Source organism: Mustela nivalis, assembly GCF_964662115.1.
Source record: "Mustela nivalis genome assembly, chromosome: 7".
Lineage (NCBI taxonomy): Eukaryota > Metazoa > Chordata > Mammalia > Carnivora > Mustelidae > Mustela > Mustela nivalis.
In genome coordinates this window covers 6,629,639-6,656,719 of record NC_139026.1, presented here as the reverse complement: position 1 = coordinate 6,656,719, position 27,081 = coordinate 6,629,639, and the positions used below count along the sequence as shown (strand labels likewise).

Genomic DNA, 27,081 nt, shown 5'->3' with positions numbered 1-27,081 from the left:
TGCGGCAGGCAGAAATGAGTTTATTGCATTAGAAAAAACACCAAAGAAACCAGCAAACACCTCCATACGAGACAGTTATTAGTAGTTTGACTTTAAGGGCGAAAAGGAATCTCAAAGGTACAGCTTTATTTTGGGGAGGGGTGATGGGTCTCATCCGTCCTCTTTCCCTGTCCCTTTAAACCAATGGGCCTCCACGGAGGTGTCTGCCGTATGATACGATTACACACATGGTTCGGTTTTCGCTCTGCTCGCCTCGCACACCCGTGTGGAGCTAGCTGGTCAAAATGAGCCCGCTCCTGGGGTTCTGGGATTGACCAAGACATGTGAGGATGGGGTTAGGGGTCGTAGCCTGAGCCTAGGCTTCCAAAATGAGTGACAGGGGGCCTTGGATGGGGAGAGAGAGCTTGGCTTCCTGGAGAGCTCTGAGAAGACCCCACAATCCCTAGGGCACAGGCATTGGCACAAATGGCTGCTGGGCATGGAGGGGGCTTTCAATGAACCGAGTGACTCAGTCTCTCAGGGTAGCACTTTGGCTAACTTCTCCTGGGCCTGGAGTGACTGCTATTAGGAGTGAAGCCAGCTGAGCCTGGATATGGGGGAGAAGGGGGTGGAGCCTGTGTTGCCCAGTGCCCTCTGGATAGAGCTGAGAGTTTTGGGAGGAGAGGTCTGGAGCAGAAGCCTGGAAGAGAGGGCTAGGCGAGGCAAGCTGGAATAGGAGAGAAACTGGGCGGGAGGCAGGGCGAAGGCCTCCACCAACAAGCTGCCCTCCTGGGAGGGAGAAATCCAGCCTGAAACCCATTCTCCATGAGCCCAATTCTGGCAGTAGGTCCACATTAAGTACAGTCTCTGCTGGTTTCTGCTCTCCAAAATGACCCTTGACATCAAAGCTGGTCACTGTGGAGGTGCCCCTGGTCAGGTCACAGACCAACACTAAGAGAGAAAACCATCTTTTCCTCTAGCTGAGACCCCCATGGTGCCAACTGCTAGGACAAATGGCAGAGACAGGAGGGGATGAGGCCAGAGATGAGCAGCAGCTTTCTGAAAAGCAAAGGCACCTGCTACGGGCCAGACCCAAGGAAAGAGAACATAATTCAAGTCTGAGGAGAGGCAGGAGCTGTGGCGGGAGCAGCCCACAGATGCCAGGGCTGGGACTCAGGGACCCGGCAGTTCTACATCCCTTTGCCACACTCACTGCCCCAAAACTTAAGAGAGGCACGTGAAAAAAAGGAATCGGAGAGCCTCTCCAGAGAAGAAACGTCCAAATTGTTCCTCCCTATAAGCTCCTGCAGCAGCTCATTAGGAAGGTGCCCAGGCAGGCTCTCAACAATGCATCCTTAAAGTCCTAACGAAAACGGAAATAACATGTGCCTTCAAAACACATTGAGGATAATGTAAAAAATCTCTATTGGAAACAATTCACAATTTTCTTGCCACCTTAATTCTGCATTATTACTCTTTCTACATCAGGGACAGTTTCCTAGAGCAGGAGTTCTCCCTCCTTGGTCCCTGGCCGAATATTGCCTATTGGTTTGGGCACTGGAGGGGGGTACAGTGACTGCAAATAACCTACATTATTACTTGTAGACAAAAGGCCTGGGTCTCTGGCGCTCCAGCCCAAACCTCCACCGGGACAGGCCAGCTACGCCGAGGAAGAGCAGCCCGCGGGCAGCTAGGCAGCTTCTCCAAAATTGATGTCAGAGGATTGGCAATCGGTAGGTGGAAGGAAGAATGGCTTTATCCTGTACTCTCTGGCCTGACACCTGCTGTCACTCTCCCTCGATCCTGAGGCTTCTGGTCGCTCCAGGCCTGGCCCTGTGGCCTTGCTTGGGGTAGGGAGGGATGGTAAGAGAGGTTGTGGCTACAGAGTTCACTTGGATTGGGTCAGTCTTCCTGAAAGTGGTCTCCGGTGCACCAAGTCCTTTGGTTCATTTAAAAACCAGAGTCACTGCTTCTGGGATGTCGCAACTGGTGCTTTACAGATGTCATAAAACTCACCTGGGTCTCCCAGGTGGTGACAACCTGGGTAGAGCACGGGCGGTCTGTGGAAAGAGGTGCTAGGTCGGGGCTCCCCCAAACTGTGCCTCCTGCCTTCTGCTGAAACAAACCCCCTCCCTTTCTCCAGTGCGGAGGACGCTCAGGAAGCAGCGTCAGAAGTGAACTCACAGACAAGACAGCCTTAATAAATTAGTATAATACTATTAGAAGGGATGGCATTTTGTTCTGTTTCTTAGCAGCATTGTCCTACATGCAGCCTGATGACATCCTTCCCTGGGAAATTTAAAAAGCCGTCCCCTGGTTGTTAGCTCTGATGTAAAATTATAAAATAGAAATCTGGTAGGGTTTGTTTTGTTTAAAAAGGAAAAGCCCCTGTGAGGCAGGGCGGTCCCATGCAGTCCTGTTAGCTTTGGCCGTTGGGTGGGCCCACAGGGCTCCCTTCAGGAGGCTGAATCCTGGGGTCCAGGAAGGTCCGTAGGGCCTGTCCGAAGGGCCTGTGGAGAAAAGAGACCCGGGGGTTGGGGTGGGCTGGGTGCAGACCGTCACAGCTGCGCCCACGGGGGCAGGGGTGCCACCAACCAGGAAGAAGGACAGCACAGCCTCATTCAGTTTTGTCACCTGCCCCGCAAGTGACGTCATCAGGGGGCCTCTCGAGACAGCCTGCTCCGCCCTTTTACCCTTGGGGTCCCCGCCTCAGTAGACGCTGCCATCTCAGTACCTCACTGCTAGATTCTGGTTAGCTCGGTGGCTTGAACGGGCTGGCGACACACAGGGAACTAGAGCTTTCTGACCTTTCTGTACCAGAACATTGCCAATACCGGAGTCTGAGAGATTTTCCAAAATTCCTACGACCTTAAATCAGGGACCCACGACACATCTCAGTTACTGGCCTTCTTTTTCTTCAGTGGACAGTGCCCTTTTTGAAAATCAAGTCCAGATTTGAAGGGGATGAAGCATTCTCGAGCATAAGCAGATGAAACTAAGATATATCAGCCCTAATCCAGGTAAGTCCTGGAACTCCATGCATCAAATAACAGCAGCAAGAACATTCCAGCTGCTTCTACTTGCTTAGGGCCCCATAACCCAGATCCCTTAGCAACGCTTACTACCTCGGGGTTCAACACACCCACTGAAGTACACACAGGGAGGGCCAGGCCCAGGAGGGCTCTCCCCACCAGGACACAGCAGTCCTGTTTCCTCTGCGAGTTTTTCCTGAGGGGTTCCTACCCACGCGTAGAAAACACCTCACCTCGCCGAGCCTGCTAAACCTGTCAGGACCTCTGGTGGACAGGGCCCCAGTTCAGGAGAAACTGAGTCAGAGTCAGCAGGTGGGACAGGGTCCTGGAGTGGGTAGAGGCTGCCTTAACATATTCCACAGCCAAGACAGGGAAGGGTATGATGGGTTTGGGTGTGCGGGCCCTTTTAGGGGACATTTGAGACTGGGAGGACTATATCAGATGGGAGGGCTGACCGGGTGCTACAAAGGCCAGGAGGAAGTTGTCTTTGAGGGCCTCAAAGAGCTCACAGTAGAGAGGAAGCAAGACCAATAAATGACATTTACAGACTAAGCCACCATACTAATGCTCCGATCTATCCTTCGCTTGTCCATGTAAAAGTGTTTTATATTCATGTGCTTCTGGGGAGGGGCCTGCCTCATGACCAACATGGCAGACAGATGCCTGGACGGTGTGTCAGTGCCCTAGCTAGATTCGAGCGGGTTCCTAAGTCCTGTGGTTGCACTCTGGCCAGGGCAGAGCAGGTCCAACTCCAGGGAGGGTGAAGGTCGCACAGGCGGGGACCAGGGACTGAGGGGATGGTGGCGGCCCCTGCTGGCAGGTGCCATCACAACAGGGCGCACCTCCCATGGGAGGATTCTGCTGAGAGCCGGGGAGGGCACACGTGGGCCATACCGGCGCACGGACCGTGAACAGGGCTTTCAAGGGCAGGGCCAGAGACCGAGGCCACTTACGTGGATAGAATTTCAGAGGGAAGGTCGGTGATGTAAGAAGGGATCTTCCGCCCAGTCAGGAACTGCACCACTTCGTTGGTGAAGGTGTTACAGTTGTTTTCAAAGACATTGTAGGACTCTCTCCTGCGCGTTGTGGGAAAGGTTTAGAGAACAGATCAGAGGGGCAGCGAGCACGTATGTGCAACAACTCAACCCAAGTAACGGCACGGCGAGCACAGCTGAGTCCGAGCCCTGGGATTCTCCTCTCTTACACTCCCGAGGGCTGCTGGATTTGCCACCGGGGACTCTAAGACCCCAATTTTTAAGGGAAGGAGGAAATAAAAATGTTTGGCTCCTCTACTCTTTCAGGAGAATCTTTGTATTCACCAAAGCAGAGCTCAAGGGTTACAGCTGAACGTTTACAACCGCGGATTAAAGCTTCTTGAAGAGAGAACCTACTCAGGGTTGCGTATCATCCCAACCCCTCCACAAACCCTGTTTTTGACCTTCCAGGACAAGGTACTTGCCCAGTACGGGCTGCGAGCAGCAGCTGCTGATTTGAGTCGGGAGGAATAAATAGCCCTTCCTGCCCTCAGAGTTCTGGCAGAAGGTAGGCTCGGATGGACTACGAGCCTTGGAGCAATGCTGAGCTCTCCCTGGGGGCAGAACTGCCTTCTCTTCAAAGGTATTCAGCCAATTCTGGGCCAGACCTTGTGCTGAGTGCGCTACAGGATGTGAGCTGGTGGCTGCCCTCCAGGGCCTGTTATCTAGTCGGGGGACAGACGTGACTAACCACCACCCGTGTCTCCACTCACCGGAACAGAGACTCCCTCAGGGAGGAGAGGTACTCCTGAAAGAGTTCTTCTGTGACTTCCGTGCTCCCCACATCAACCACAGAGTCTGGGGGCCCAAGCAATGTCCCTCCCTAAAAGAGCCAACCCAAAGAAAGTCATTAAGTCACTATCTCCACTGAATTTTTTTCATGTGGCTTCCCATGGAAGGCCACCAACGCTCTGTTCCAACAACGTTTAACTTTCAGAGCACCCAGGGCAGACGAAGAGTGTTATATCCTATCGGATCAGGCTGCAATGGTTTAAGAGCTTCCCGTCAACTCTCCACTGCCACGTGCTGGCCATGTGGCTAAGAAGCTGGGCTGCTGGTTTCTGGCGGGGCCTGGGGAAGTCAAGTCTCTGGCCGGTCGGACCCCTTATGCTATCTACTCATCTGGTTGATTAAAAAAATAGAAATCCAAAAAAAAAAAGAAATCCAGAACCTGAAGTCTCCCTTTGTCTCCAACATGCCTGATCCCAAGGGCACAACAGGATATTCAGAAATGGCTAGCACTTGACAGGCCATCTTTCTAGGCCTACATTTAAGTGTCTACAGCCAGTTTTCTCTTGTGACACACTTGATATCCCTGGGAAGACTGGGAAAATGTGAAGGACTCTTGAGCGATCTGGTGGGCTGGCAAATACTTTCACAGCTCAGCTCTATTTTAATCTGTGAAGATAATCTAATAATGGTGATAGGGTTCCCCAGGCAAGGGAGTTAATGGGCCATGGAAGGCCTACAGAAAACCCTCTGCCATGGGTTAACAGACTGCCACAGCAGACCAAAGGAGAAACTGAGGCCAAGGGGGAAACCGGCCAAGGGTGAAGCAACAGATCACTGGGGAGGACAGAGCTGGGAAGGGGCTGGGGAAGTAAGGGAGAGGACTCCTGAATGATCCTAGAAAAGATCATTCATTCATGCAACAGCTATTAAGCACCTACTGTGTGCGTGACATTGTTCTAGGCACAGGGGAAAGCATGGCGAGCAGGGTAACTATGGTGGTCCAAGAATAATGGTCTCAGAATTGTAAAGACTGAAAGGTCACTAGTTGAGTCCCTATCGTTCACTCATATGACAAACACGCATTGAGAACTTACTAGATGCTGGCCTTACGCTAGGCACTTGGGGTATGATGGGGACAAAACAGATGAGATCCCTGCCCTTGTGGAGCTTATAGTCTAGCAGGAAGGCAGACCAAAAAAATCCCATAAACCAATGCATAATTATGAGCTGCAATAAGGGTCTTACTGGAAAAATACAGAGCACCACCAGTGTGTACGGCAGGGGACCTTTCCAGTCGGATGGGTTTGGGAAGATTTGCCTGAGAGACTAACACTGAACTCAGATCTGAAGGACGGAGAGGCAGAACCAGGTGAAGGATCAGGGAGGTGGGCTTAGGAGTGAGAGTTTAGTGAGAGCTAAGTGAGAGCTTAGGTTCCAATGTCCATGGAATGTTCCAGAAGTGAGAAGGGGGTGGGGGTGGGAAAAGGCACCACCTGAAAAGGTCATGCAGAGCTGGAGACCGAGACCGGATCAGAGAGGGCCCAGAGGCCAGGTTAAGCTTGCTGGGTTTTATTCCAAGAGCAGTAGGGGGAGTTCTGACAGAAACAGGGGAATGCCACGATCAGATTTTCATTTTGGAAAAGATCACCTCGCCCCCTGGGGGGGGGGAGTCCTGATGGAGGGGGAGCAGAGGTACTTCTGCGGTCCAGGCTAGCTGTGAGGGTGGCATGGACGAAGGTGAAAGCTCTGGAAACAGGGAAAGAGATGAAGAGAGAGAGAGACTGACTTAACTGGGCTTCATGAAGGATTTGTTAGAGAAGGTGGCGAACTGGTGAGAGGAAGAAATCAAAATGCCTTTCCATTTATGAGTACCAAAATGAATGGTTGCCTGGTCTTTGTTTGACTACCTCCTGTGAAAACCCTTAGATAGCTCGGAGAGGAATTTCTTGGAAAGATACATGGACTTTAGAGGCAGAGAGTCCTGACTTATACCCTGGTGCTAATTACTGGCCCTATAACTTGGGGCAACACATTTTACCTCTCTGAGCCCTCATCCTTCAGCTGACCACTGGCTAAGTTCCTACTATGAGCTAGGCACTGAGCTGGTGATGGGGACAGAGGGCGAGACACAGTCTCAGGTCACAAGGAGCTGACACACAGCTCCCTGCAGAGACTCAGGAACGGTTGGTTCATCTACTGTATCACACTCGGTGGGACCCAGAGGGACCCGCAAATGCCAAGGGAGCAGAGAGGAAGCTAGGGAAGGGTGTTCTTGAGCTGAGTCTTAAGGTAGTTAGGAGGAACTATGTCACAGGCCAACATCCACTGGGCTAAAAGCCAGACATACAGAGTGGGGACCCCAGGGACCTGAGACGGGGAAGGGTGTGAGGGAAGCCACTCACTGGGGGACAGCTGGAGATACCACCAACGCCGAAGTAGAACTCATCCTTGTGCACAACTATGGAGGTGTGCCTGCAATGCAGAGAAGTGAGTCGGTAAGCCAGAAAACTTAAAACTGGTCTGGGAAAAAGCAAATGCCCCACTGGAAGGAGAGTAATTTCTGCCCAAGGATAGGACTTACAAGGTCAACAGCCTTATGTAACTAACCAAAGGCATAAATATCCTACAGAGTTTCTCATCTTTGGCACTATTAACATTTGGGGCTGGAGAACTCTTGACTGGGGGGCTGTCCTGTGTATTCTAGAAGTTTAGCAACATCCTGACCTCCCCCCACTGGAGGCCAGGAGCACCCCATCCCCACCAACTGTGACAACCAAACCTGTCTCCAGACACTCGTCTGGATTGTTCTTGGGGGCAGAACTGTCCTCCTGGAGAACCGCTGCTATAGATCATGTCAGCAGAGGGGAGGCCCTGGATTCACCCTGACACTGAGAAACTGTTAGTTGACCTACGGTTTCCTCCTTCATGGAACTGAGAACCCAGCGACCATCTTGTCCGACAGGGAAGGATCGAGGACAGAGGCACCAAAGTGGACGAGTTTCAAGACAGACATGTGGGGCCCTTGAGACTTCTGTAGTTAGAAAGCCTTGGTTGGGCGGGTGGGCACAACATCATCCTGCCTTTCTTTAGAGCAGGGTCAACCCCAGCACCACTGCTATTTTTAGAGCTGGATAATTCTTTGTTGTAATGGCTGTCCTGTGCATGGTAGGGTGTTTACAGCAGCAACTCCGGCCTCCACCCACCCATCAAAAATGTCTCTAGACACTGCCAAATGTCCCTGGGGTGAGAGTTAGGGCACAAGATTACCGCTGGCTGAGAACCACCACTGCTTTAGAAGTCAGAAGTTTGATGGCAGGGAGTGCTCGGTTTCAAGCTGGAAGCTACAGAGACCTGAAACGCACAGGTACTGCTTTGTTTCAGAAACTAGCCAATCCATGTAGAGTCCCACCCAACTTACCAGATGCCTTCCAGTTGTTTCCCTGTGGAGAAAAGAAGAGATTTAGCCACTCTGGGATCAGACTCCTCTCAGCCTGAGTAAATTCAGACCATCACCCAAACCCAGAGTAACCCAGGGGGCACCTGGGTGACGCAGTCGGTTAAGTGTCTGACTCTTGGTTTCAGCTCAGGTCATGATCTCAGGGTCATAGGATTGAGTTCTGCACTGAGTGCAGGATCTGCTTAAGACTTTCTCTCCCTTGGGGCACCTGGGTGAGTCAGTCCTTAAGCCTCTGTCTTTGGCTCAGGTCATGGTCCCAGGGTCCTGGGATAGAGTCCCACATCTGGTTCCCTGCTCAGCGGGAAGCCTGCTTCTTCCTCTCCACTCCCCCCCCTGCTTGTGTTCCCTCTTCAGCTGTCTCTCTCAAAATCAATCAATCAACCAGTCAATCAATATTTGGGTGGGGGCGCCTGGGTGGCTCAGTCGTTAGGTATCTGCCTTATACTTGGGTCATGATCCCAGGGTCATGGGATTGAGACCCGCAATGGGCTCTCTGCTCTGCGGAAAGCCTGCTTCTCCCCCGCTCTCTCTGCTTGTGTTTCCTCTCTGTCAAATAAGTACATAAAATCTTAAAAAAAAAAAAAAAACTTTGAGTTGGGGGAAGAATTTCTCTCCCTTGAGGCAAAACAAAACAAAACAAAACAAAACTCCCTCCCTCTCTGAAATAAATAATCTTAAAAACAAAACCACCCAGAATAACCTATTAAAAACCTTTTGGGAGACTTTCTAGGAATGCATTTCTCCTCCAATAAGGTCCTTAGGTCCTGATACAGGTATGTTGTGTTAACTAGAATGCAAGATAAAAAACACTGGTACAGATGTCCCCCAATTTTGTGTCTGCTTTTTTTCCCCCTTCAGGGTAAATTCAACTTTGTCTTTTTATTTTTACTTTTTAAACTTTATTTATTTATTTATTTATTTTTTTAAAGGTTTTATTTATTTATTTGACAGACAGAGATCACAAGTAGGCAGAGAGAGAGAGAGAGAGGAGGAAGCAGGCTTCCGCTGAGCAGAGAGCCCGATGCGGGGCTTGATCCCAGAACCCTGGGATCATGACCGGAGCTGAAGGCAGAGGCTTTAACCCGCTGAGCCACCCAGGCGCCCCATAAACTTTATTTATTTTTAAAAAATTTTATTTATTTATTTGACAGGCAGAGATCACAAGCAGGTAGAAAGGTAGGCAGAGAGAGAGAAGGAGAGGCAGGCTTCCCACTGAGCAGAGAGCCCGATTCGGGACTCGATCCCAGGACCCTGGGATCATGACCTGAGCCAAAGGCAGAGGTTTTAACCCACTGAGCCACCCAGGTGCCCCAACTTTGCCTTTTTAATTTCTTTGTCTCACATACAGAGACAACAGAACAATGGTATAAAAAGGCTATTATCCATTTCTTCATTGAGCATATGTGAGGTGAAATCCTTCAGGAAATGACAGAGCAAAACTTGACAACGCCATCCATCTGAATAGTCAATCCAGATGTATTCTATACCTCCACATGGCAGAAATGATGTTAGGTATGGAAATGAAAATATGAACAGATCATTCTCCTGCCTGTAAGGAGCCCAAAGTCAAATGGAAAGAGAGACACACACATAACTAAGTAAAATACAATGTTGATAGGCTCTCATTATAGAGCGGTATAATTACAGAGTGCTAAAAATAAGATGTTATATATAATAAAGATAAGGAAACTTTATAAGCAGCAATTCAACCAGGGAACAAGTAGGGGCAGGAGTGGACCTTTCTGCCAGAGTGAATATGTGCAAATGCACAGTTGTGATAAAGACAGGTTAGAGAAAAGAGTGCAGTGATGGTGACAGGAGGGAAAGCGGCTAGCAGGGGCACCAGCAAAGTAGGGTAAGCCCGGACAGAAAGCTGCCCTACACTGTGGGGGCATTTGTGGTTGTTAGGCTGTAGAGTGCCTCGATCAGATCCATGTTTTTATTTTTATATATTGTTTTTAAAGATTTTATTTATTTATTTGACAGACAGAGATCACAAGTAGGCAGAGAGGCAGGCAGAGAGAGAGAGGGAAGCAGGCTCCCTGCTGAGCAGAGACTTACCCCGCTCAGATGAGGGGCTCGATCCCAGGACCCTGGGATCATTACCCGAGCCAAAGGCAGAGACTTTAACTCACTGAGCCATCCAGGTGCCCCTGGATCCATGTTTTTTTAAAAGACATCTACATCTTGTAAAAGAACTGTAGGGGTGCCTGGGTGGCTCAGTGGGTTAAGCGTCCACCTCTTGATTTCAGCTCAGGGTCTGATCTCAGGGTCCTGAGACTGGGCCCTGCAACAGCTCTGTCCTCAGCGGAGAGTCTCTTAAGATCTCTCCCTACCCCTACTCCTCCTCCCCTCTTGAAGCAATAAAATAAAATACAGCATCACAGTGTATGGTACCCAGAATTTTGATACATGGAGACTATACTAGGTTCAACGGCCTTGGGGAGAAAGGTAAAGACCTCCAAAAGATAAATTTTACCTTAGGATTGGTTGTAAAATCTAAGAAGAGATTTCAGTATGTAGGGAATTAACATGAAATACTGTGTCTATTTTCAATATAAACATTTCATTCCCTGTTAGTGTGGCCAGGCTAAATGCAGTAACAAGGAAAAGAAAATGTAGCAGAGTTCTGTCTCTCCTTCAGTTAGGAGACTAGTGTGCTTTTCACTAAGAGACCTGCTACTTTGGCCCACAAAGCCCAAACAGACAGAGGGATTCAGGCTGGGGTTTCTGAGGTAGCTCCCTAGACGGTGGGGCAGGCTCTGCCCTTATCCAAACTGAGCTGAAATCCCACAGAGGTGGCTGAGAAACAGACTGGAGGCTGCACGGCACTGGTCACCCACTTAGGACAAGCGTCCTCAAAGGCAGCTTCCGCAGACGTACATCCTTTATCATCCTTACTCTCAGTTATCCTTATTCTCACGACATCCTTATGTGGTGGAGTAGGGCAAATATTTATTAACATCATTTTACAAAAGGTAAATAAAGAGGCATGGTTTGTCTGGCATAAAAGCAAGGAGGAGAAAACATGATACGCCAATGTACTCGTTGGAGCAGTTCAGGGAGAAACATAAGGGCAGTTGCTCAGCAGCCTGTCCTTGGGAGGAAAAGAACAAGGACCACGGTCTCCTCTGTCAAGTGACAGCCATTGGAAAGTGGAACTAAACTGATTTTTAAAAATTTTGTTGGCCAGGGGCGTCTGGGTGGCTCAGTGGGTTAAACCTCTGCCTCCGGCTTGGGTCATGATCCCAGGGTCCTGGGATGGAGCCCCATATCGGGCTCTCTGCTCAGCAGGGAGCCTGCTTCCTCCTCTCTCTGCCTGTCTCTCTGCCTACTTGTGATCTCTGTCTGTCAAATAAATACATAAAATCTTAAAAAAATATTTTTTTTTGTTGGCCACACTGGGGCGGGAGTGAGTAGGAGATGGTGATTTGAGACTGAATTAGGTCACAGGGCCATTTTGGAACATGAATTAGGCTCAGTGGATATTAGCACACTAGAGAAGCAGATTATTTTCCCATTAGGATTTCGTCAGCAGGCCCAAGAGTGGGTGGGTCAGATGCCTGCATGTCTCCAAGCTTGCTGGAGCATCTAGGGCACGGATTTCAAGGGCTATGAAGTATGCACATGAAAACAAATGGAAGGCAGGGATATCAGTCCTGTTTCCATCAAGAGTAACAAAGAATGCAGAGTGAGGTCTGCATTAGTCAGCATTCCACTGACTGTGAAAGAGGTGAGTTAGGATACAAAAGCCAAGGAGAAAATACTGCATCCTGGCACGGGTGGCACATAGACATACACGCTGATTGCAGGACAGGCTCGAGATCAGCCCCTGGAATCCTGCTGCTGTTCAGCAAATGTCTGTTTGGTGATGGGGCAGCACGGGGCTCTGTGCAAGTAGCATTAGGTCACCGGTATAAATCGAATGCAGACCTAGCTCACCTCCCATATTCCTCTAATGATAGTGTTCTTATTTATTTTGTTTTAATTCCAGTTAACATGCAGTGTTATTGATAGTGTATTTATTTATTTTTAAGATTTTATTTTTTATTATTTAAAAAAAAAATTTTAAGATTTTATTTATTTGACAGAGAGAGAAATCACAAGTAGGCAGAGGCAGGCAGAGAGAAAGAGGAGGAAGCAGGCTCCCTGCGGAGTAGAGAGCCCAACGTGGGGCTCGATCCCAGGACCCTGGGATCATGACCTGAGCGGAAGGCAGAGGCTTTAACCCACTGAGCCACCCAGGCGCCCCCAAGATTTTATTTTTAAGTAATCTCTACACCAAATGTAGGGCTTGAGCTTACAACCCCGAGATCAAGAGCCACATGCTCCACCTACTGAGCCAGCCAGGAAGCCCTTGATAGTGGTTTTATTTGGCAATGCTTTTTTAATATATTAAAACATTTTTTAGGTTTCTTTACTTATTTTTAGTACTCTGCACCCAGTGTGGGGCTCGAACTCACAACCCTGAGATTGAGTGGCACGCTCCTCCCACTAAGCCAGCCAGGCGCCCTTAACTGGCAATGTTTTCTTTTCTTTTTTTAAGATTTTATTTATTTATTTGACAGAGATTACAAGTAGGCAGAGAGGCAGGCAGAGAGACAGGAGGAAGCAGGCCCCCTGCTGAGCAGAGAGCCGGATGTGGGACCAGGACCCTGAGATCATGACCTGAGCTGAAGGCAGCAGCTTAACCCACTGAGCCAGCCAGGTGCCCAGCTGGCAATGCTTTAACCTGCTGGTTGGCTCAGCATCTGCCAGATTACCAGCCACATGAAGGGGTTAATGTAACTTACAAAATCAGCTTGCTCTTCTCTGGGGCCACAGGATAAATATTGAATCTAGGTGGGAAAGAGGTAAAAGGAAACATTTGTATAACATAAGTGGGCCTCTGTGCCAATATTGTAAAGAAAAATAAAAGGCTATTGGCAGGGCTTTCCCTTCCTTTAGGCAAAGAAAGGTTATCACAAAATCAAATGCAGTACATTGTTAAAAACTGAGAGGGTATTTTATTTTACTTATTTTTAAGATTTTATTTATTTGACACAGAGAAAGATCACAAGTAGGCAGAAAGGCAGGCAAAGAGTAGGGGGGGGCAGGCTCCCTGCTGAGCACAGAGCCCAATGCAATGCGGAGTTCAAACCCAGGACCCTGAGATCAGGACCTGAGTCAAAGGCAGAGGCTTAACCCACTGAGCCACCCAGGCACCCCAAACAACTGAGAGGGTATTTTAATTTTTTTAAAAAAGTAGGTTTAAAACTACTTGATATTCCAATGCTAGGATTCCTTGGAGTCAGTACAGGATTCTTTCCTCATATAAAATAACTGACTTAGGAGTTCTTTTCCTCAGTACTGAGAGAGTTCCCTTTAACTCTTGCTTGTTTTCATTAGTCAGGCCTTATTGCAATGCTTTGAGGTATGTCTGCAACATTCCGCCATTCAGCTAGGCTATATTTACTGAACACCGGTCACGGTGCTAGACTCTGGATAAATCCATAGAGTTCTTGCCCACAGTGGAGCTTCCAGTCCAGTTCTGGGGGTGTGTGAACACTGATGAGGAAATAAGCAATTACAGGGGTGCTTGGGTGGTTTAGCCAGTGAAGCATCTGAATTTTTTTTTTTTTTTGATTTTATATATTTATCTGACAGAGAGATAGAGAGCACAAGTAGAGAGCGCGGTAGGCAGAGGGAGAGGGAGAAGCAGGCTCCCTGCGGAGCAAGGAGCCCAATGCAGGGCTCGATCCCAGGACCCCTGGGTAGATGGTAGATGCTTACCGACTGAGCCACCCAGGTGCCCCAGCAGCTGGCTTGATTTCGGCTCAGGTCATTATCTCGGGGTCATGAGATTGAGCTCCACGTTGGGCTTCCTGCTGAGTGTGGAGCCTGTTTAAGATCCCCCCACCCCAAAACCACCGCCCTGCCGCCACCCCACCCTGCTTGCAAGTGCTCGCTCTCTAAAAAAGAAAACAATTATGAAATAGAATGATAAATGCGATTAAAGTGGAGCATAGGATGTTATGAGCACATACTGGGAACACGTGACCAAGATTTGTGGGGTAGGGGTCAGGGAAGTTTTCCTAGAGAAAGAGACATGTTAGTTGAGAACTCAAGGATGAGCAGAAGTTAGCTAGGCCAAGCGGAAGTGTTATGGGAGGCAGCATAGCTTTTGAAGAGCGAAGATGTGCTGAACAGGGGGTGCCTGGGTGGCTCAGTGGGTTAAGCCTCTGCCTATAGCTCAGGTCATGATCTCAGGACCCTGGGATCGAGCCCCATGTCAGGTTCTCTGCTCAGAGGGGAGCTTGGTTTACCCCCCCCCCCGCAACTGCCTACTTGTGATCCCTGTCAAATAAACAAACTCTTTAAAAAAAAAGTTTTTATTTATTCATTTGACGGGGGGCGCATACACACAAGTGAGAGCAGGAGCTGGGGGAGGGTTAGAAAGAGAGGAAGAGGCAGACTGCCCCTTGAGCAGGGAGCCCCAGGCCCTCAGGATTAAGACCTGAGCCAAATGCAGATGCTCAACTGACTGAGCCACCCAGGCACCCCTCAGAATTCATGTTTTTTTTACTTCATTACTTTTTGTATTACAGAATTAAGCGAAGAACTGGGTCTAAAGTAAAATCTCAAATATTCATTAGATTGCATTATGCCAAGAAATGAATATGTTCTATATCCTTCTGTCTTTAAACCTGAGAACAATTTTGAGATAGGCTTCTGAAAAAAATAAAAAATAAACATAACCCTGAGATACGTGCATGCACACAAAACTTTAGATTAGAAAACAATCAACAAATATGATGTATTATCACAATTGAAAAAAAAAACCCAAGCACCTCTGCATTTGTCTCTATGTCCTTTAGCACTGAAAAAGGTCATGAAATTTAAAGAACAGCCAAAATTATCAAGAGGAGGAATTTAAAGGATAATTATTATAGCTAATTATCTTGGGCAAATGGTATATTACGAAAAAGAGGTATAATCAGCTGTCTATTAGAACGCTAAGGATAAATCTGGGACCATTTCATGGTGAATGAAGGACAGTCGACCAGAAATACCTTCATGCGAAGCAATTATTCTAAGAGACTGGACACTGGATGGGATAAAACTGTGGAGTCTCCAGTGGAGGAGAAGGGAATTACACTAGGCTTTCTCCAGTCCAGTCATGACTATAATAGAGCTAGAGGGGTCTTTTTTTTTAAAGATTTTATTTATTTATTTATTTATTCGACAGAGAGAGAGAGAGAGACAGACAGACAGCACACGCACAAGTAGGCAGAGCGGCAGGCAAAGGGAGAGGGAGAAGCAGGTACCCTGGGCTCCATCCCAGGACTCTGGGATCATGCCTTGAGCTGGAGGCAGCCACCCAGGTACCCCTAGATGGTGTCTTTTAATGAGGAACCATCATAACAAGAATAAGGTACAACTGATGAGGCCACACTAATTTAATATGGCAAAATGAGTGCAATGAGCAATGATCATAAATCCATAATTATGAATGGCACAGAAACACTAAACGCAGATCCTTTTCTCATCCAAATTTGAAACACTTGACCAAAGATGCTTTTACAAACTTGAAAAATTATAAAGGGACACATTCCACAGTAGAGCGGATATAACAAAATGATTGACAACACGAGCCCTGAAAGTCAGAATGCTCGTGTTTATAACCTAGCCCTGCCACTTACCAGCTGTGTGAGCAGGGGCTAGTTTCTTTTTTGGTGGGGGGGGGGGGCAAGTCTCTTTACGCCTTATGTCTCAGGTTCCTCAAATGAAAAATGGAAGTAATTACAGGACCTACCTCCCAAAACTATGAACACACACAAAGTACTCAGAAAAAAAGTGTGTGGTTCATGGGAAGTTCTCAACAAATGCAAACTATTAATATGCTTCTGGAAGTCATATAGCAAAAATCAGGAAACAAGTGGACTTTCTAAAGGTTCAAATATATTTGGGAATGGGAAATCAATACACTGGGATATACCCAACTTTAAGGTTGGTGATGTTTGGACAGGGTGAACCAGTATGGCAATGCCCATTTTCCAAAAGTTTCCAACTCTAGAAAGTAGTGATTACTAGCTTTGATAATCCTTTCATTACTTTTGTAAAAGCCATAAAAGCAATATGGGAGAAAAGGGATAGAGAATAGAGAATTAGGTTTGCAGGCAAGGTGATGTTCTCAGAAATACCACTGCGGGCAGATGTGCCAAACTGGTGAAGTTCCCATTTTTGCCCGTGATCCTTCTAAGATTTCTCATCTATTAAAAAAAGGAGGGGGGAGGGGGCCTGTCTGGCCCTCCCCCTTCAGTTATGGCAGTTTTCCCTTCACCCATGATACTCCACAAAGGCCTTCTTTCAGTTCCAGCACAAGGCCAGGCTCTATCCTACCTCCCAGCCTTGGCAGATTGATCTTCCTCATGCCTAGAACACTAGAACTCCCTCACCACCCTCCTGTGACTACTACTTGATCCTTGACTTCCCAACTTAAGTCACTCCTTCTGATACCCTTAAAGTCAGGTTTCTCTTGTTACTTTCAATCTCAGCACCCTGTTTGCTTCTTGCATGGCCTAACACTTATCACATCCCCGGTGAGCAGCTCCAAGATGGCCGTGAACATTTTGCTCAATATATTGTCCTCAGTTAAGCTTAACACATGGACTCAAAAAACAATCTATTGGGCGCCTGGGTGGCTCAGTGGGTTAAGCCGCTGCCTTCGGCTCAGGTCGTGATCTCAGGGTCCTGGGATCGAGTCCCACATCGGGCTCTCTGCCTGCTTCCCTCTCTCTCTCTGCCTGCCTCTCTACTTGTGATCTCTGTCTGTCAAATAAACAAAATCTTAAAAAAAAAATATTGAATGAATCACATAGCAGTGATTCCCTAAGGGCATTTATAGCTATGACCAAAGTAACCAAATAATGGCTTCATTCCAAGAAGTTTAGTTGGAACTTGACTGATGTAATCTGTTAGCGATTAGCACCTTCCTCCATGACTTTGTAAGTTTTGCTTTCAACTTTGCCTTAGTCATTTTAACAACTGGTGATCTGGGCCCAAACTTCTAGCCAACAATGGCCTGGCTACATAACAATTATAAGAAGAGCTTATTTAAAATGCAGATTTTTGGATCAAAATTCCAGAAGATTCTTATTTAGTACCTGTGTAACGAGGCTCTAGAATCCATAAATTTAAAACTTCGCTTATTTTGAATAAATATATATGTGCAGTACACAATTCGAAAGGTACAAAAAGTTTACAGTGAAGTCTCCCTTCTATTCCCGTCCTCTGGCATCAAGTTCCCCTTCCCATAAGTTACCACTGTTTCAATTTCTTATGTATTCTTCCAGATAATTACCTGTCTACAGGAGCATGTATAAATCCTTTGCTTTAAACACACTGAATATTTAAAGAACTGTTCCAACTTTGTTTTCTCTACTTCCATTGACCAAAACTTGTTGAAAGTGAAGTAATCTGTATTTTTAACAAGCATCCCAGGTGATTCTGAGGTAAAGCCAACCATCAGTAACCACTCACTGGCCCAGGGTTAAGAGATTAAGTGCAACTCACTAAGATACACCAGAAACTCAAGGTCATTGAAAAGATGCCTCCCAAGTAGTCTTGTTACTTGACTTCGGCCCTCTTGTCTTACCAAGATGAACTAAAACACTCTCTAATGAGTCCATAAAAGTAAGGAAAAACTAGCCATTCCAATGGATGTTGCCAAAGCTGTTCAATTCTTCAATTCCTGGAATCCTTTCCCGCCCAGAATCCACTGAAATCACAAACGCGACAACTTCTATGTTAGAGACCTTTCGGTATTTGGGTTATAATGAGGTTTGACATGCCGCGAACTAGGGCTGATGTTCTCTTCTGGTCGGGAAGTCGTTTAATGGAGCACAACTGAAATACGTCCTTTACTAACCCTTACTGACACAACAGTATCCAGTCCTCCCCTAGAATTGTTTTCTAACCATCTGGACAAAAGCAATTAACTTAAAAACTGTTGAGAAGACCGCACTGTCACTGGAGTTCGGGCTCCAGTAGCAGACCTGACTTCACCTCCACCTGGGAGCCATGGCTGGGCCCCCGGGCGGCTCTAGCTTCCTACTCCCATCTACCCCAGAGACTGCAGAGTGTCCTTCTGGCACGGAGGGAAGGCTCTCTATGGGCCACCGGGGACCTCCGCAGTGTCCCCTCCACCACGAGGGGCACCGCGCAGTAGGCATCCTCATCTCCCCTACACTCGGTGGAGGAAGGAGTATAAAGCGCTCCCGAAGTGGGGCAGGGGAGCCGCCGGGCTGCAGCGCCGGCTCACCCCACGGCTCGCAGGGGGCAGGGGGAGGGCGTGACTCGCCTCCATCCCTTCCTCCTGGATTCAAATGCGAAGTCGGGAAAGTGGCGCTCCAGGGGCCCGAACCTCAGACCTCTCCCTTCTCCACTCGCGCTTTCCTGCATCCTCTGGGCCCCGCGTCCCCACCACGAGCCGTGGTCCAGGCCTCCCTACCTCTGCCGGCCGTCCCGGCACCCTCTTGCCCGCCCCCAGCCCCCTCACCCAGCATGATGGGGCTGAGCCGCCGGGCCAGGCCCTTGGACAGGTCGTACACGTAGAGCTTCACCGGATAGAGATTCGGCGGCTCCATCGGGACCCGTGGCGGCGGCTGCCACGAAGTCCCTCAGGCACCCGGCAGCGGCTTGGACCTTCCCGTACCCGACGGGGGAGGGGAGCGGAGGGAGCGGGGGGGACCGAGCCCAGGCCCGGCCTGAGGGGCGGGGGAAAGGCGGCCCTGCGCTACACGCGCCCCCGCGCCCGCCACCGGCAACGACTACTGTGAGGTGACAGAGCCGGGACGGGCAGGGTCCGCGCGGAAGAGGGGGCGGGGGCGGGGGCGGGAGCGGAGACGCACTCTTGCGCATGTGCTACCGTCCCGACGGACGACGAGGGGCGGGGTTTCGCGGAAGGGGGCGGGGCTTTCGCTCAAGGGCTCGGATTCGTTCGAGACAGTAGTGGAAAGCGGGTGGGGGAAGTGGGCGTGTCAACTTGAGGAGGAATGTGCGCGCTATGCGTGATGACGTAACGGGCGTTGATTGGGAGCGCGAACTGGAACCCTTGCGAGCGTGGCGCCCCGCCTTTTGTCCAAATTGATCTCTTCGTTGTTTCTAAGGTAGGCAGTTCGGGCTTTTCGCTTTGTCCCTTGCTTTCCGGCCGGGGCTGGCCTCAACGTGCTTCGCTCACTTAGTCTTGCGCGCCCCTCTAGCCTCCCCGCGAGGCAGCGTCAGCACGAAGTGTGCAGACCGGCGGGGTAGAGACTGATTCTGGTTCCCGTCCCCTCCTCCGTGGGAGGCGGCTCCTGGCCTTGAGGCCAGCCTGCAGTGAGGCCCTCTCGCTCCGCGTGGCTGGCCCAGGAGTTGGGGGAAATTTGGGGGCGGGATGAGCACAGTGGGTCCGCTAGAGTATCTAGTACTCTGGAGCAGGAATTCCGTAGGTCCAGATGGTGCTGGAGGCCAGACGGGACCTTCAGGTTGGGCTGCCCCAGCACCCCAGTCAGTCGGAGGGCCGCTACGAGCCCTGAAGCGGCCCTGAGGGATAGCGGAGGTGAGGCTGCCGCTGGAATGATGCCTACGGCCGTATACTAGTACATCTCAGTTACTGAGAGCTCTGGAGGCAGCGGGATCCAGCATCCACATTCCTCACCAGGAACCTTGAGACTTTAGGGCGGATCTCATAGCATCCTAGGAGTCGATATTTTTAAGGGTTAAATTTGCTTCTTACTGATCATAACTTTCTTTCACCTGGTGAGCAGTAAACAATATGTCAGGTTGGGAGTCTTATTACAAAAACGAGGGCGATGAGGAAGAAGAACAAGAAGAGGGACTTGAAGCAGGAGGTAAGTGACTTCAACGTGTGCGCAGTTCTGTGTATGACTTTCCCTGTCTCTGCTGTCTAATGGCTTACCCTGCCTTCCCCAGAGAATCTCAAATGCTTTTCTTCCTTTGAACTTTGCAGAGCTATCCAAGGCTCTTTTACTCAAGTCCTACTCCAGTGCTTGAGACATTTGTAGCCTTCAACTTTTACTGGGTTCTGGTAGGTAGAGAGACATCTGTTGAGCTCCAGTCAATGACCCTGAACATTGGTACCTTTTGTCACCTTAGGTGGCTCAGGGAAGACCCTTCCTCACCCAGGAGAGTTGTTTTACTCATTGTAGGACCTCAGTATAAAAATGTCTTCACCCTACAATAACTGCAGCAACCAAAGCGAAAACGTGAGCAACACAGTTACGAGATTCATTCTCTCACCATGGTCTCAGGCGTGGTAGTAACACAAAGGATAAAGGAAGAGAAGTAAGGGGGACATGTAGTTTACATACTGGTGAATTTAAGTCCTGGGTAAAAAAAATTTAAAGTGTTTTTACTAAAAGTGAGAAACACAGGAAACGTATAACATAAAAGAAAATTTGCTGTAATCTACTGCCCGAACACTACTACTGCCAGCTTTTTGGCATTTTGCCTATTTCCTTCATTGAAGGAAGTTTCCTTCATCTTTCATTCTGATATTTCTTAACTATGTATGTCTGCTTTTCTTTGTGTCTGATTTTTTATAATCATAGTGAATATATGTTTTTTCATTTTCATTTGCACCAGTCTTCCAAAAACAATTTTAAACATAGATTTTGTGTTCTGCCTTTTTTCCTTAGTATATTATAGATATATTTTCCCATGTAACTACATATATGTCATCTTTATAACTCATTTTAAAGGTACTGTGATTTTTTCACTCTGCTTCCCATTGGACATTTTAGTTACTTTCAATTTCTTTTTCTTTTTTTTTTTTTAAGCTTTTATTTGTTTATTTGGCAGAGAGAGAGACACACACAGCAAGAGAGGGAACAAAGCTGGGGGAGTGGGAGAGGGAGAAGTAGGTTTCCTGCTGAGCAGGGAGCCTGATGTGGGGCTTGATTCCAGGACCCTGGGATCATGAGCTGAGCTGAAGGCAGATGCTTAATGACCTAGCCACCCAGGTGCCCTATTTTCAATTTCTGACTTTAATGAACAACATTGTTGTGGAAAATTTTGTATAAGGGGTTTCCCATATCTTATGTTCTTTAGATTGCTAAGAGGTAGAATTCACTGGGTCATGATAGAATTTTTGTACAAACCATAAGAGACTCTTAATCTCAGGAAACAAACTGAGGGTGCTCTAAGAGGGGGTGGGGGGGATGGGGGTGCTGGGTGATGGACATTGGAGAGGGTATGTGCTATGGTGAGTGCTGTGAATTGTGTAAGCCTGATGAATCACCGCCATGTACCCCTGAAACAAATAATACATTATATGTTAATAAAAATAAATTAATTAAAATGAAAAAATTTTTGTTTAGGGCTCTTGACCCGTAATCGCCATATTCTTTTATAGATGGGAAATTACATTTATTGTATTAAAAGCAGCAGTGTGAAAAAAAAGGGAGACAACCAGACATTTTATGTGTTTCTTTTTTTTAAAGATTTTATTTATTTATTTATTTGAGAGAACACAAGAGAGAGATTGAGCAGGTGAGTGAGCAGGCAAGGACAAGCATGGGGGAAGGGCAGAGGGAGAAGCAGACTCCCCGTTGAGCAGGGATCCTGACTGGGGCTCGATTTCGATCCCAGGACCCTGAGATCGTGACCTGAGCCAAAGGCAGACACTTAACTGACTGAGCCACCCAGGAGCCCCCATTTTATGTTTTTTTTTTTTTTAATTTATTTGACAGACAGAGATCTCAAGTAGGCAGAGAGGCAGGCAGAGAGAGGAGGAAGCAGGCTTCCTGCTGAGCAGAGAGCCCGATGCGGGGCTCGATCCCAGGACCCTGGGATCATGACCTGAGCTCAAAGCAGAGGCTTTAACCCACTGAGCCACCCAGGTGCCCCCATTTTATGTGTTTTTATAAAAAACTCAGCATCGCCTATGATGCCAGAAAGGAAAAAAGAACACCTGAATCTGATGATGAACCCTCTCTAGGTCCTCAGTAGGAAAGACAGAGGATTATGTCAGTTTATACCGAAAGAGTGCAGTCAGCAAAATCCAGAAAGTGGAAAACTATGTAACACAACATTCTGGTTCTTTGGCAAATAAGTTATAAGACACAAAAATGGAGGTGTATCTATAGATTAAGAGGTTTCAAAAACTTATTTTTTCTAAGTAGGCTCCATGCCCAGTGTGGAGCCCAACTGGGGGCTTGAACTCACGACCCTGAGATCAAGACCTGAGCTGAGATCAAGTGTCAGATGCTTAACTGACTGAGTCCCCCAGGTGCCCCTCGAAACTTAATTAAATCAAAACTAGTGTTTAGGAATGTTCACTAGGATGATAAAACTACAAAGGAAATAAGGAAATGATTATTGAAAGTCAGTTTAGTGGTTACTCTTTGGAGGAGGGTGGGCATTGTAATGGGCTTTTTTTTCTTTGTTTTACATGAATAATAAACATGATAAATATGACCACAGGTGCAAACATTTTTTTCTGTTTTTTTCCCCCATAGGAGAATATACATACTCAGGAAGAGATAGTTTGATTTTTTTGGTTGATGGTTCTAGGGCCATGTTTGAATCTGAGGGTGAAGATGAAATGACTCCTTTTGACATGAGCATCCAGGTAAGACGACCTGCTATTTAATTTAAAAAAAGGAAAGAAGGAGAGGAAGAAAAAAGTATTAACACTACTCTAAAAATTATGGACTCTTTGAAAAATTTGTGAATGATTGGTGTTGGTTAGCCTCTCCCAGGATGGCTACATGTACTCTGAGCTAAAAAAAAAAAAAAAAAAAAAAAAAAAAAAAAAAAGGTAGCAGCACTGGAGAAGAATAGACCCATTTTATTTTGTGTTTGGACTTCAGACCCTAGGAATACATTGCTCCCACTTCTTGTGTTAGCGCTGGTGGTACAGAAGGGCTCCTCCTCCTGTAAAGATGTGCGTGTGAAGGAAAAAAGGATATTCTAACAGTTAATGATGTTAAATGAGTCCTCTTTTTTTTTTTTTTTTTTTTTAAAGATTTTATTTATTTATTCGACAGAGAGAGAGATCACAAGCAGGCAGAGAGAGAGAGGAGGAAGCAGGCTCCCCGCCGAGCAGAGAGCCCGATGCGGGACTCGATCCCAGGACCCTGAGATCATGACCCGAGCCGAAGGCAGCGGCTTAACCCACTGAGCCACCCAGGCGCCCAAATGAGTCCTCTTTTTATTGGTATTTGGAAGTTGAGTATTACCCCTGGCTGAAAAAAGACTGCAAAAAGACAACCCCATTTAAAAATGGGCATAAGATTCGCAACATTTTTTAAAAAAAGATTTATTTATTTATTTATTTGAGATCACAAGTAGGCAGACAGGAAGGCAGAGAGAGGGGGGGGAAGCAGGCTCCCCGCTGAGCAGAGAGCCCGATGTTGGGCTCAATCCCAGGATCTTGAGATCATGACCTGGGCCAAAGGCAGAGACTTAAACCACTGAGCCACCCAGGTGCCCCAGGATTTGCAACATTTCTCTAGAGATCTACAGATGGTCAAGAAGCCCTCAAAAAGATGCATATCTTTAGTCATTAGAGAAAAGCAAATTAAAAGCAAAGCAAAACCATAGTGAGATAATATCCCACCCACTAGCATGGCTTTATTTTAGAGGGGAAAAAAGGATACAAAGAAACGCTGGCAAGGATGCAGAGAAATTGGAAACCTACGTTGCTGGTGGGAATGTGAGATGGATGGGCTGCTGTGGGAAACAGGATGGCAGTTCCTCAGAGAATTAAACATAGAATTCTCACATGACCCAGCAGTCCCTCTCCTAGCTAATTACCCAATAGAATAAAAATGGGTTCAGGTCTTGATTCTGGTCTTGATTACAAACTATATGAAGACAGAAGAGTTGCTGAACCTTTTGGTATCTATCTCCTCATCTGCGTAATGGAGAAAATAATAGTACCTGTCCCATCAAGGAGTAAATATTTGGTTTTGTTCTGTTTTGTTTTGAGATTTTACTTCTTTATTTGAGAGGGAGAGAGAGCACAACCCAGGAGAGCAGGCGGCAGAGGAAGAAGCAGGCTCCCCACAGAGCAAGGAACCCAATGGGCTCGATCCCAGGACCTTGGGATCATGACCTGAGCCGAAGGCAGACGCCCACCCAACTGAGCTACCCAGGCACCCCTTGTTCTGTTTTTTTTAAACATTTATTTATTTAAGAGAGAGAGTGTTAGCAGGGCGAGGGGCTGAGAGAGGTAGAGAATCTCAAGCAGACTCCCTACTGAGCCAGGCGCCCAATGTGGGGTTTGATCTCACGACTGAGCCAAAACCAAGAGTCTGACACTCAGCCAAAGGCGCCACCCAGGAGCCTCAATATTTTTTTTCTTAAATTGAGCTATAGTTTACATAACGTAAAATTAACCATTTTAAGGTACACATTTCAAAGGTTTTAGTCATCCATAATGTTGTGTAACCACCACCTCTGTGTTATTCCTGAATGTTTTGAATGGATAAACAAAATGTTTATACATGCTGTGGAGTACTACTCAGCCCTAAAATGCAGTGATATATTGAGAACACAAGGTGAATGAACCTTGAAAACATGTTAAGTCAAGGAAGCCAGACAAAAGGTCACACATTTTGGGATTACATTTATATGAAATAAAAAATACATAATCCTTGGAGAGTGTAGGTCGGTGGTGACCAGGAATGGCGATGGAGGCAGAGGCACGGAGGGAGCAATCACTTAATGGTAAGAGTGGTGCTTGCTTTTGGGGTGATGAAATTCTTTCGGAACTAGACGGTGGTGGTTATCCAGCGTTGTGAATGTACTAAATACTACTGAACTAATTAATGTTAAAATGGTTAATCTGGGGACATCGGCTGGCTTAATCAGTAGGGCATGAGACCCTTGATCTTGGGGCTGTGAGTTCAAGTTTCACACTGGGTATGGAGCCTATTGAAAAATAAAATAAAAATGGTTAATTTTGTTATGTGAAGTCCACCTCCAGAACATTAGCATTTCTTTATAGAGAAGAATTATAAATTCTAAAGACTTAGCCGCATATATTATGTTTTATATTTTTAGAGTTTGGAGCCAAACAGAAGCTTCTGATGTTCTAATTTGTATACAGACAGTTCTTGTAGTTGACAAATCAGAATATCTTGTATCTAGAAAAAGAATTAATGAGAATAGTCCTTAACTTTAAAGCAGTGGTTTTCAGAGTCATCTGTAGACCTTGTTAGCACAGATGCAGAGCCTTACCCCAGAATCAGAATTTCTGGTTCTGTAGATCTAGAGCTGGGACCAAGAATTTGCATTTCCAGCAAGTTCCTAGGTAATGCTGATGTTGCTAGTTTGGAGATCACTCTTTGAGGAGGACTGCTTTCACCTTTTTGGGATTGTGGCCTTCTTTGAGGATGTGGCAAAAGCTATGTACCCCATCTCCAAAAAAGATACACTCACACTTCTGCATGTATTTTCAAAGGGTTCTTAGAACACTTTATGCCTAAAGGATCCAAAAGAAAAGGTATTACTATGTAGCAAATAAGTGAGACATTCACAGATGAATATAATGTATTTGATAAGCAATGAAAAAATATTTTCTCAAAAAAAATTTTTTTAAAAAATTCTTAGAACCTAAAAGAAGCGCTCACCAAAGTTTTTTTTTTTTTTTAAAAGATTTTATTTATTTATTTGACAGACAGAGATCACAAGTAGGCAGAGAGGCAGGCAGAGAGAGAGGAAGGGAAGCAGGCTCCCTGCTGAGCAGAGAGCTTGATGTGGGGCTCGATCCCAGGACCCTGAGATCATGACCTGAGTCGAAGGCAGAGGCTTTAACCCACTGAGCCACCAGGGGCCCCTCAACAAAGTTTTGTAAATGTTTATAGACTGCTCAAAGTAAAGTTAGGGGATGGAAAGTATAGCAGAAGGAACATAGCTTTATAGGGTGACAGGTGGGAGCTACACTTGTGACGAGCAAAGCATAATGTACAGATTTGTCACATCACTATGAGTACACCTGACACAGGTAACATTATGTTACAATATACTTCAATTAAAAAAAAAAAGAGTAGGTTAAAATACTTGTAGAAATAATTACTAGACAGGATTTTCCTAGAATACTGACATCTTTAATTGTGTAATTAAGCAAATTTTATTCTAAAAGATGCTGTTAGGGAAAAAAAGATGCTGTTAGCAGTTAAGGACTTCCTGTTGGGCCACATCTACTTATTGTTAGCTTAAACCTTTCGCATAGGTAATTATTTTACATAGGTACCTTCTGTTTCTTGGTCTCAGGCTGCTTGAGGGAAGATCACATGGCCTGTCCAAACTCAAGTCAGTTCAGTAAATGACATTAGTGGGACTCACGTCAGGTTTTCTGATTCCAATGCTGGGCTGTTTTCCCTTCTTAACAGCAGAATTTCCTCCCTGACTAATAAGTGTTTCTAGTTCTTTGATTTCTTGCGGTAGGAACTACTCATACTTAACACACTTTGCCTTTTGTTATAGCATAATATATATGCCCATCTTTCTCACTGATTCATGACTTTCCTGAAGTTAGGAGTCAGGCCTTAATCTAACGCCATGGACAGATTCAGCAAATATATTAAGCATCTACTATGCCCCAGGCACTTATGGAGTTTAAATTTTATGGTAAGTTAAATATTAATTGAATTTTTATTTTGATTTTGTCAGTGTATCCTGAGTGTGTATACCAATAAGATCATAAGCAGTGATCAAGATCTCTTGGCAGTGGTGTTCTATGGTACTGAGAAGGATAAAAATTCAGTGAATTTCAAAAATATTTACGTCTTGCAGGAGTTGGATAATCCAGGTCAGTAGAGGCGTAAGATCAGCTTTTCCCTTAAACTGGAAGGTC

At 46.7% G+C, this 27,081-nt stretch overlaps 2 protein-coding genes across 10 annotated transcripts in view; one reads left to right on the top strand and one right to left on the bottom strand.

Annotated features, from left to right (window-relative positions):
• On the bottom strand, window positions 1–19,161 carry DESI1 (desumoylating isopeptidase 1). Its single transcript, XM_082740069.1, has 6 exons — window positions 18,775–19,161; window positions 8,196–8,217; window positions 7,180–7,249; window positions 4,759–4,868; window positions 3,965–4,087; window positions 1–2,489 (listed from the first exon to the last, which is right to left on the bottom strand). Exons 1-6 carry the CDS (start codon window positions 18,860–18,862, stop codon window positions 2,399–2,401), a joined length of 504 nt encoding a protein of 167 aa, XP_082596195.1. The 5' UTR covers window positions 18,863–19,161; the 3' UTR covers window positions 1–2,398.
• A 108-nt stretch (window positions 19,162–19,269) lies between these two features.
• The window catches only part of XRCC6 (X-ray repair cross complementing 6), a 36,638-nt gene continuing 28,826 nt past the window's right edge, over window positions 19,270–27,081 (top strand). For 2 of the 9 annotated variants that reach the window (XR_014314052.1, XM_082739998.1), the window contains exons 1-4: window positions 19,270–19,384; window positions 20,024–20,107; window positions 22,736–22,848; window positions 26,898–27,036. Coding sequence is in view for 5 of the 9 variants with exons in the window: in XM_082739998.1 (XP_082596124.1) it covers window positions 20,032–20,107; window positions 22,736–22,848; window positions 26,898–27,036 (328 nt within the window). In the remaining 4 variants the exon portion in view is untranslated. Of the gene's footprint in view, window positions 19,385–20,023; window positions 20,108–22,735; window positions 22,849–26,759; window positions 26,856–26,897; window positions 27,037–27,081 lie in introns of those variants that run through there. The other 7 variants (XR_014314053.1, XR_014314054.1, XM_082739997.1 and 4 more) reach the window with 6 other exon arrangements.